At 35.0% G+C, this 11,792-nt stretch overlaps 1 protein-coding gene across 3 annotated transcripts in view; it reads left to right on the top strand.

Annotated features, from left to right (window-relative positions):
• Positions 1 to 370: 370 nt before the first annotated feature.
• Positions 371 to 11,792, top strand: part of LOC125267768 (MLX interacting protein) — a 28,013-nt gene continuing 16,591 nt past the window's right edge. Inside the window, exons 1-8 of one of the 3 annotated variants that reach the window (XM_048189705.1) lie at positions 371 to 1,051; positions 5,572 to 5,678; positions 5,774 to 5,859; positions 6,018 to 6,107; positions 6,255 to 6,290; positions 9,362 to 9,608; positions 9,695 to 9,784; positions 11,402 to 11,496. In XM_048189705.1, coding sequence (XP_048045662.1) covers positions 744 to 1,051; positions 5,572 to 5,678; positions 5,774 to 5,859; positions 6,018 to 6,107; positions 6,255 to 6,290; positions 9,362 to 9,608; positions 9,695 to 9,784; positions 11,402 to 11,496 — 1,059 coding nt within the window. In that variant the 5' untranslated portion in view covers positions 371 to 743. Of the gene's footprint in view, positions 1,052 to 5,571; positions 5,679 to 5,773; positions 5,860 to 6,017; positions 6,108 to 6,248; positions 6,291 to 9,361; positions 9,609 to 9,694; positions 9,785 to 11,401; positions 11,497 to 11,792 lie in introns of all 3 variants that reach the window. The other 2 variants (XM_048189704.1, XM_048189706.1) reach the window with 2 other exon arrangements.

Here is an 11,792-nt window from a genome sequence, read left to right as displayed (position 1 = left end):
CTCAAATCGGATCCGAAATTTCCGCATTCGCATATGATCGGAACTCCACGCAGCCCCCGTACTACTCTCCATTGGAAATGAATGACTTCCGGTCCAACGGCTGTCGTTTGTCGTGTGCAGTGGAAAGGCGGATTTAGTCGGCCAACGACGAAAAACTGCCCGACGGCCGACCGTCGGCTTGGTGTGTTCCTGCCTTTAACCTACTGTAGCCGTATGGATTACTTTGATTATGGATGGATGCATTTTATTTTTGCTTCAAAATGTGGCCCCCATTCACAACCATTATAAAGCTTCGAAGAGCAAGGATATTTTTTAAATATATCTCCAATTGTGTTTATCTGAAAGAAGATACACATATACACATAGGATGGCTTGGGGGTGAGTAAATCATGGGATAACTTTCATTTTTGGCTGAACTATCCCTTTAACAAAAGTTTTGATTGACTTGCACAGTTGTTGCCCTCATAGTGTTTCCCAGCGTTAGTGGGTGTGCTTTCGAGCCAACCAATCGCGATTGATTCTGTCATCGCGACGCAACGACCGTCTTGAGTTCACCAAACCCCTTCAAGTTACAACAAGAGATAGCATGCTGGCTAATGTTGAGGGCGTGCAGCGAAGTCGGGACATTTAAATAGTTTAAAACAATATAAATTAACCCAATATCAATGGATGAAGAACGTGGCATAATGTGAAGTATCGCCAGTGCAACAATTTCAGCAAAAGTCGAAGCGCCCTCTTTTAACATGGCTACTCGAGAGGCACGGCAGTACCGAAGGGCTGCTATCAAGCAGGAGCAGGACGACGACTCTGACGCAGAGGAACCGACTATTTCGTTAAAGAAAACTGACGGACGAGAGTCGCAAATCATCCACAGCGGTCATTTTATGGTGTCTTCTCCTCATACCGACCACCCCCCGAAGAAAGGTTACGACTTCGACACTGTAAATAAACAAACCTGCCAGACGTATCATTTTGGAAAGACTAGCACGTCGCATCTCTCTATTGATGCTTCCCTGACGAAGCTGTTTGAGTGCATGACCCTTGCGTACAGGTGGGTTGGTTAGTGAACAAAAAAGCAATTTACAAGCTCTTTAAGCGAAGGCTTTAGTTTATGTTATTCCATCATTCCCATAAAGATATTAGCGCACTGCTAGCTGGGCCAAAAGCATGCAGAGAAACTAGCACGGTTAGGCATTTAATTTCTTCTTAGTCACACAGGAGCTGGAAACATTCATCTGTTGAGGTCTTGAGTGTAGTCTGAGGTGTTGTTTGTGTTTTAGCAAGCTGTTTGACAGCCGTCAATTGCTAGTTTTTTTCTTTGTTGTTGTGGTTAGGCACAAATACAATTGTATTAGCCATTTAAAGCGACAGTTCACCCCAAAATAATAATGATAAAACAAAAAAAAGTCATCATTTACTCAACCACAAGTTGTTCCAAATCTGTATGAAGATCTTCTGCTGAGCACAAAAGAAGATATTTTCAAGAATGTTGGTAACCAAACAGTTGATGGTCCCCATTGACTTCCATAATATAAAATAAATATTATGGAAGTCAATGGGGACCATCAACTTTTTGGTTACCCAAATTGCTCAAAATATCGTCTTTTGTGTTCAACAGGACAAAGAAACTCATACAGGTTTAGAAACACTTGAGGGTGAGTAAATGTTTCATTTTTGGGTAAACTATCCCTTCAAGTTTGTATTTTTACTTTGGATAAAACAGCGTTGACTTTGATCATAGTGAGGACATATACCTATAATTCTAATATAGTGAACCTGTTTACAACATTAGATGACACTTTTGTCAGGAAGTGTTGAACATTTCCCCCTCCCAACCTTAGCAACCAACTACACAAACAGATAGTTAAAACGTTTGCATTTTAGAAGGAAATGTGAAGAGTGACTACAGAAATACAGGTCAATGACATGACGCTCATTTTCAGATCTGTTAATTTATTTAGAAATGCATTCTAAATTCATACATGCAATCATTGACTTCGATTTTTCTATTTTTCAGCAAAATTACTAGTATGTGAAAACATTCTTTGCAACAAAACTTGCTTCATGATTAAACATATAGATATGTTCTGATCATTATCGTGCTGTTTTATCATGCTATATACAACTATATAATGTTGACTTTGTATTTAAGAAATTTCTTATATGCTTTTAGTAAAGTACCTTTTACAGATTTTAGCTTTGGAAATAAGCTCAAAATGATTTATCAAGATTAGTACTTGCCCAGAATACACTAAATTATGATGAGTGATAATATGGATAGAATGTAAAACCGTTTAATAGTATGTAATTACTATGCAAGTATGTTTCATTGGTTACACTTTATTTTAAGGTGTCCTTGTTACAGTGTAATTATAGTACTGAGTAATAATAAACTACATGTACTTACTGTAGGGTTTGGGTTAATTGCATGTAATTATGCATAATTTATAGTTATTACTACAGTAACAACATGTAAGGTGTAACAATGACACTGTAAAATAAAGTGTTACTGTTTCATGCGTAATTTTTTGTCTTTCATCTTTAATAGCTGAATTTTAGCTTTAGAGAATAAAAAACCCTCAACAGACTTAAATCTGACATCAAGTGATTTAACTGTGCTATTAATTGTCATTTCAAGGGTTGTTCCTTGTTTTCTTTTGGTGTAGGGTTTTCATGTTATGTGAACAGTGCAAGTCTGTTGTGCTATTAAATTTAGTATGATAGCAAAACAGTCCAAGTTTAAACAGTCACTTTAGAAATCCTCAGAAATGCTTCTGTCCTAAATATCCTTTTTCCAGCATTGCTGTTGGTGGATGTTTCATTACCAATCTCGGTCCAACAACAAACTCTTGTTTTCAGTCAATTATGCTTTCACCAGCATCTGTTCAAGTCAAAGTGGCACATTTAAATTGACACCTAAATTCTGTGGTTGGTTATCTTTTTTCCTTTTTAGATTTCTGTCTTCATATTTAGAATTTCACAATTCAGACCCAAATTTCACAATTTTTTTCTGCCCTGTGGAAATCACATGACCCCGCTATCTTATTCAGATCTTGCTCTCATATAGTTTTGTCAGAATTAAGTTGTGTAGTTGCATGGACTAAAATGTCAGTTTTTTTTCCTTGTTTGGTTGTATAGCAACATAAAGCTTATGGCAAAAAAATAAATAAAAAAAATCCATAATTGTTGTTCTTTTCATTTGTTACTGTAATCATAATTATTATTATTAATTTGAATAATAGAATTTACATAAATATTTTTTTTGGGGAAAAAAAGTAGTTACTTTATGCTGTATACTGTATGTATAAATGCTACATATCCAAAACAAGTGGAACACTTAAGTGTTCCTTATTTACATTATTGCTCAATCAAGGCTTTGACTTTAAGGTAAACTTTTATTTTAACAAATAAGGTTACAGGGTTAGTTCACCCAAAAATGAAAATGATGTCATTAATGACTCACCCTCATGTTGTTCCAAACCCGTAAGACCTCCGTTCATCTTCGGAACACAGTTTAAGATATTTTAGATTTAGTCCGAGAGCTTTCTGTCCCTCCATTGAAAATGTATGTACGGTATACTGTCCATGTCCAGAAAGGTAATAAAAACATCATCAAAGTAGTCCATGTGACATCAGTGGGTTAGTTAGAATTTGTTGAAGCATCGAAAGTACATTTTGGTCCAAAAATAACAAAAACTACGACTTTATTCAGCATTGTCTTCTCTTCCGGAATTCTTAATTCAATATGTAATAATAGAGAATAGATCATTGCATTATTTGAAATGACTGCTTCCTGAGGTGCTATGACCACAGTGCAATGCGATCCTCTCATGAGGATTAACTCCAAGTTTGCTCCAGCTGCTCGTGTTTCTTTTAACCAGATTAGTCACATTTGACTGATATGTAAAGGCCTATATGGCACAAATATTAAACACAACATTAAATAAAACAAGACAACAGACTCAAACCAAGTCCTTGGCGATTTATGATGATAATCATTTGAAAATTGAGATAACTGGGATTATTGTGCACTTCAAAATGCTCCGGTTTTACCGGGGGCGGAGATGGGTAGGTTTAGGGATATGTAAAGTGGGAGGAGTTGGATCCAGATCCAGGGGGTGGAGATGGGTACGTTTAGGGATATGTAAAGTGGGAGGAGTTGGATCCAGATCCAGGGGGTGGAGATGGGTAGGTTTAGGGATATGTAAAGTGGGAGGAGTTGGATCCAGATCCAGGGGGTGGAGATGGGTAGGTTTAGGGATATGTAAAGTGGGAGGAGTTGGATCCAGATCCAGGGGGCGGAGATGGGTAGGTTTAGGGATATGTAAAGTGGGAGGAGTTGGATCCAGATCCAGGGGGCGGAGATGGGAAGGTTTAGGGATATGTAAAGTGGGAGGAGTTGGATCCAGATCCAGGGGGTGGAGATGGGAAGGTTTAGGGGTATGTAAAGTGGGTGGAGTTTAATCTGGATCCAGCCTCGACCCCTGGTTGTCGTGTTCTCCAGTGAGGACCATCTCAAATTTTTTGGGCTTTAATAGGTCAGACCATAATAATGCATGAAGTTTAATTTAGGTCAGAAATATTTTATTATTGCCACAGTTTTATAGTATTCATAACAGCAACACCAACAAATATAATAATGTTCACACCTTATATTAGCTGGTGGCCTTTATCATTTGACACAATTTACTTATGTACATACATTTTGGTGCATCGTAATGATATTTAAAGTATTTGCATTTGATTAACATTTGTAACTGTAACCCAACCATTACCAATAATTACTCCCTATAATCCCAACCCTTCCTTTACTCCTAAACCTAACCATACCTCAAACTCATTAGCAGTAAATGTGGGAATTTTCCCGAATATGTAGATACGCAGTAAATTCATAGTCTTGTAGATATTTAATCTTAGTACATAGTAATTAAAGGGTTAGTTCCCCCAAAAAATATCCCATGATTTACTCACCCTCAAACCATCCTAGGTGTAAATGACTTTCTTCTTTCAGACGAACACAATCAGAGTTATATTAAAAAATATCTGTATTCCCCCAAGCTCGATGATGGTAGTGAATGGGGCTCAAGATTTTGAAGCCCAAAAAAGTGCATCCATCCATCATAAAAATAATCCATATACGGCTCCAGGGAGTTAATAAAGTGAAGCAATGTGTTTTTGTAAGAAAATATCCATATTTACTTATAAACTTTATAAACTATAATAACTACCTTCCGGCAGACGGCCGGAATTTTCATTTTTGGGTGAAATATCTCTTCAAGGCCACCTAATTTAAAGTGTGATCATCATAATAAATTCAGGTTGACTGGGTTCCAAAAGTATAAGTGTGAATAGTGGAGTAAAGTGGATACAAAAGCAAAATATTCAAAAAATTTAGGCTTATTCTATCCCTTTGCAATATTTGTGTATCTATGTACAATATATGTATTAAGCTTAGACTGTAAGTGACATGAACAGACAATTAAATGATTAATTGCAAGTATTTGTATCACCACCCCAAAATGTCATGATCTGATTGGCCTAACAAACACATATTTGTTCTGTGTCCATAAGTGGAAGGTTGGTGTCACCAAAATGGAAGAACTTCAAAGGCCTCAAGCTGCTGTGGAGGGACAAGATTCGCCTCAACAATGCTATTTGGAGAGCCTGGTATATGCAATGTAAGACCAATAATATAACATGCATACTGCTGAGAAATGTTAAAATGCAGGACTTTGTTGATTTCTGTTTGCAATGCCTATGTTTTTTTCTGAAGATGTAGAGAAGAGACAGAACCCTGTTTGCCATTTTGTTACACCTTTGGATGGCAATATGGATTCGGGAGTACATCGCCCAACAGAGGTGAGCATGTCTGGAGTGTCGTTTGACTACACGTTTTTTGATCTATAGATCTGAAGGGCTAAAAACATCCACACCTGTTTTTTTCCTTGAAAAATTTGCACAGTTCATTTCTTGAGTTAGATCACTTTCTCTTGGTACCGCGTTCTTCTGTTTCCTAGGCAATAGCAACAGAAGGCAAGTACTGGAAAAGGAGGATTGAAATCGTCATCAGGGAATATCATAAATGGAGAACATATTTCAAGAAAAGAGTATGTTTATGTTCCCCTTACATTGAACTTACTTACAATACTGTGAAACTTAGATGTTATGTATAAATGTCTTATATTTACAACATCAATACACCAGTTAATAAGATTTCATTAATAGCACTCACAAATTTGAATTTAAAGTTACAGAAGCACAAGGATGAAGACCTGTCCAGCCTTCTCAAGGTAATTTCTAGAATGTTCTCCACAATTGTTGATAAAGCTTTGTTTCAAAGTAATTTTGCATCAAAGTATAAAGTGTGTACATGCATGCTGTTATTGCAATTGTTTTCTTTTATTAGTCACATGAGCTTTGTTGTTCATTTTTAATTAATTCATATGAAGAGATCAGCACTGCCTAATAGTTTAGTCAGGGTAGATTAATTTAACACAAATGCAAACAAGACTGTGAGGTGAAAGACATTAAGTTTGTTTAATAGGTTGAGCCCTATTCGGACGGGATTAGTTTTACATGGAGAGGTGGGGTAAAGTAATTATTACCAGAGCTTCTCAGTGATTTTAGTCTCGTCTGAATGTGCCATCTCAGTAATTATAACAGACAGTATCAGTAAAGATTACAGCGACTTTTACTGTCTGTAAAAAGGTCTGGGAAAATGACCTCAGGTAATACTAATCCCGTCCGAATGTGAATGTCTGTGATTGCTGATGTTTTATTATTATAATGCTTCTCCTCTTGTGTTTTTTGACCTACCTGAGCTACCGTTTGCACACCAATCCTTAGCATGTTTTCATTTCATTTCAGTATGGATGATATCTAATGAAAAAATAAAATGATAAAATTAATAATAAATAAATCATTTTAATATCAGTGTCAGGTAAGAGTAAGATGCTTGTCTAGGTTTCGTTGCTCACGTATGCAAGTTTATTATAAACAACCACTTCTATAAACTTGTGAAGTTTGCTTTAATAGTTTTTTTTTTTATTTTTTTATTTAAATTATATTAACAAGTAATAAATGAAAAGCCATACAGTACAGTCCAAAAGTTTGGAACCACTAAGATTTTTAATGTTTTTAAAAGAAGTTTCGTCTGCTCACCAAGGCTACATTTATTTAATTATAAATACAGTAAAAAACAGTAATATTGTGAAATATTATTACAATTTAAAATAACTGTTTTCTATTTGAATATATTTCACAAAGTAATTTATTCCTGTGATGCAAAGCTGAATTTTCAGCATCATTACTCCAGTCTTCAGTGTCACATGATCCTTCAGAAATCATTCTAACATGCTGATCTGCTGCTCAAGAAACATTTAATGTGTACAATTGTACAAAATATTTGTGTACAATATTTTTTTTCAGGATTATTTGATGAATAGAAAGTTCAAAAGAACAGTGTTTATCTGAAATCTAATCTTTTGTAACATTATAAATGTCTTTACTGCCACTTTTGATTGATTTAATGCGTCCTTGCTGAATAAAAGTATTCATTTCTTTAATTTCTTTAAAAAAAAATAAAAATTCTTACTGACCCCAAACTTTTGAACGGTAGTGTATAATGCTACAGAAGCTTTGTATTTCAGATAAATGCTGTTCTTTTGAACTTTCTATTCATCAAGGAATCCTGAAAAAAAAAGTACACAACTGTTTTCAACATTGAAAATAATCATAAATGTTTATTGAGCAGCAAATCAGCATATTAGAATGATTTCTGAAGGATCATGTGACACTGAAGACTGGAGTAATGATGCTGAAAATTCAGCTTTGCATCACAGGAATAAATTACTTTGTCAAATATATTCAAATAGAAAACAGTTATTTTAAATTGTAATAATATTTCACAATATTACTGTTTTTTGCTGTATTTTTAATTAAATAAATGTAGCCTTGGTGAGCAGATGAAACTTCTTTTAAAAACATTAAAAATCTTAGTGGTTCCAAACTTTTGGACTGTACTGTATATGTCATACGTTACCCTCTCTAATACCCACATCTAGAGCTAGAAAACACACTCCCACCTCTGGAATAAACACAGAGATGTTAGTCCCGTCTGAATCAGTACATGAAATCACAGACGTCGAGTGAAAAAAAAAACATAGTTTGGAAAATGAATCCTATCCGAATAGGTCTTTAATATCTTTAATAATTTTACAGTGTTTCAATGGTTCAAATATACATACATTTTCATTTTTACATACATGCATACATACATACATTATATACATTATACATACTTATATTATGTATGTATGTAAGAAACTTACAAATATAGAGTTTTTATAACACTATTCATCCAAACGAGAATGCAGTATGTTAGAAAGTGCTGCAATAAAAATGTCCAAAATTATTAGAAGTTAGAAATATATATATATATATATATATATATATATATATATATATATATATATATATATATAATATAATTATATATTATATAATTAGAAATTAGCAGAAATCTATAGGCGACAGAGCAACAGTGGAGTAAAACAAACTTTTTTGAATATAGTTATGTATTACTATATAGAATATATATTTAAGTTTAGTTTGAAGCCACTAAATGGACACATTGATGGAAAAAAAATTGAGATGGGAGAAAAAATGATCTTTCAATGCTTTTGCATTCACTCGCAAAATTTTTGCATTTTGTTGCAAAAAAAAGTATTGTTTTCTCGTAAAAGTATTGCATTCCCACAAGAAGCTTCAAGTTTGCTTGCAAAACATTTGCGTTCCCACAAGAAACTTTGCAAAATATAGTTTTTCTCCCACCTAATGTCAATCACACAAGTTTTGTGGGCAAAAGCATGTTTTGCAGTAGTATTTACATGAAGAGAGGAGATGTATATAATATAGGAGAAGGTAAAGTTGACTGTCTTCAGGTCTCAGTCAGTGAGGAACATGGTTGGTTGGCTGGTGATGACTGGAATGAAGTTGGTTTTAATTAAAGCCAAATGGAAATTCCAAAAGGCTAAGTCAATGACAAGAATGTGCTGAAGGCATTTACCAAGAACTGGAAGAACCATGAACATGTGATTTGTCTTTATTTTTATTGAATTATTAATTCAAAATCTCAGGGATTTCTTCAAGTAAATATTTTATGATAAAGGGGTTCGGCTGACAGAAATATTTTGGGAACCTCTGGTTTAACCTTTAGAGAAACAAAGTCAGTTGTGTCCTAACTTTTGACTGGTAGTGCATATGCTGCTAATACACATTCTTGATGCTTGCATTTTACTCTGCATGAACCTCAAGTGTGTCTGTTGACCTTGCCTGCTTGTTGCATTTTGGCCTCCCAAAGGGTGCGGAGGAACAGTTTTCACTCTTTGGGGAAGTGTGTCCAGACACCTACCGTGTCCTCTTCTGCCAGGATGAGGATATCAGTGTGGGAGGTCGTCGTAGGTCCCGCAAGAGTCGCGATTCACCTGTTCCAATGGAGATGGACTCCCTTTTTGACATGGACGTGCTCATGTCTGAATTCTCAGACACGCTCTTTTCCACACTGGCCTCTCATCAGCCTGTAGCATGGCCCAATCCGAGGGAGATTGGTGAGAAATGACAGTCGAGTTGTCCTTGTTAATGTATTTTATCCTTGAGTAAGATGAACTGACTCCAAGCCCTCCTGTCTTCTTAGCCCATGCAGGTAATGCAGACATGATCCAGCCCGGCCTCATCCCACTGCAGCCCAATCTGGACTTCATGGACACTTTTGAGCCTCTGCAAGGTGTGAGCACAATTCCTTTTGTTAACTTACAGATTAATGATTGACTTGTTGACAGAATGACTAGTTGATGAAGAAATGTTGTTTGTGCAGGTATGGCCTTACGTCTACTAGGGCTGAGTATTGACACACATTTCACAATTCGATTCTGTTTCGATTCACTAGCTTGCAATTCATTTCCAATCTCAATCTCATTTAGATTCAATATCGATTAATTTGGATATTTATCAGGTACAGTACATATCAATTTTTCTCAAGGTAAATCTCTTAAATAGTGTTGTAAACTAATAGAGTGCAACAGTGCCAGAAGTATTTTTTCATTCATTTCTCCCATAAAGATTTCAAAAACCGTGAACCAAGAATGAATCACAACATTACAAACTTTGATTTGTAGCAAAAAAATATTCGAAAATTGGTAGCATTTTGATAGCGTAGGGAGACCTGACTCAATTACATCGTGCTTCATGGGAGTGGGCGGAGCTAAAGAGATATTTTGCCACATTTTTCTTGTTTCAACTCTCTGGTGGATTTTTGTACAGCATTATGGGTAATGTAGTTTTTCACCACAAACGGAAATTTTAAAAATATTAACTCTCTAGAGTTAATATTTCTAACTAACTATCAAGCTATGGACATTGAATGGCTTTAAAATGTAATGTTACATGACGTTAGGGCTGTCAAAATATTAATCGCATACAAAATAAAAGTTTGAGTTTGCCTAATATATGTGTGAGTACTGTGTGTAATTATTATGTATATATAAATACAAACACATTCATGTATATAGTTAAGAGTGTTATAGACTGAGCTATGGTTTATTGACCTGTAGGGGGCAATCTATTATATATCTTATTTATGAACAAAATATTTTAATTTATATATAAATAAATAAATAAATACATATACTTGTAAATATTTCTTAAATATATACATGAATGTGTTTGTATTTATATATACATAATAATTACACACAGTACTCACACATATGTTAGGCAAACTCAAACTTTTATTTTGTATGCGATTAATTGCAATTAATCGTTTGACAGCCCTACATGACGTAGTTTACAAGTTGATTTATTGATGTAATTTCTTAGTCATTTGAAACTGAGTAATTACACGAGACATGATATATTTCAGTAAGCTGCACTGTATCTTTCAACATTCATGTTTATTTCATGCTATAACTAGTAGTAAAGAGGAAGAGATGATCGGTTCATGTGCTGCTTGAACTGAAGCACTACAGAGATCTGTCATGCCACATTATGCCAAAATGGTATTTGTTTTAATTTCATGATAAAATTGACATTTTTTTCATATTAATAGTAACAAAGCACAAAGTTTATAGTGATTGATTTAATTAAATTATGATTAATTTAAATTAAAATTTGAGAAATCTATATGCAACCCAGTCCTAACATCTACTGGTGAGATCTGGTTTTGTGACTAAATCACTCTTTTAGCTGTTAATTTTGAATTCATGAATCAATCATATAATTTTGTGGAACATTCTTCATCAAAGTCAGAAATCAGTCAGAAATTCAACGAATTTACAACAAATTCACTCAGTCTATTCACTGAGTTAACCCACTGGATCAAAAGTCTTTTTTTCCCCCCCACTAGATTTGTTTCACACCCTGCGTCAGCCAGTCTTCCCCTCCACTTCCCCCACTGCCCCACCAGTCACCCCCCTAACCAGCAGCAGCTCCCAAACACAGGTAACAATCCTGAACATGCATACACAGATTTGTAGGGCTCTAAGCTCTTCCTGTTTTGTATGCACTTCCTGTCCTCCACCGCAGATGCACAGTTGCTTCATGTTAATTACAAACTCTTTACAATTGACAGTAGGGATGGGCTGTATATGGCTTCAAAATAGCTTATTGAGGGCAGTACTAATTTAAAAAAACATGCTATTTTTTGTTTTACATTTTGTTAAAGGTGTCCTAGAATTAAAAATTGAATTTACCGCGGCATAGTTAAATAACAAGAGTTCAGTACATGGAAATGACAT

Source organism: Megalobrama amblycephala, linkage group LG4, assembly GCF_018812025.1.
Source record: "Megalobrama amblycephala isolate DHTTF-2021 linkage group LG4, ASM1881202v1, whole genome shotgun sequence".
Lineage (NCBI taxonomy): Eukaryota > Metazoa > Chordata > Actinopteri > Cypriniformes > Xenocyprididae > Megalobrama > Megalobrama amblycephala.
This window is presented reverse-complemented; position numbering and strand designations above follow the sequence as displayed.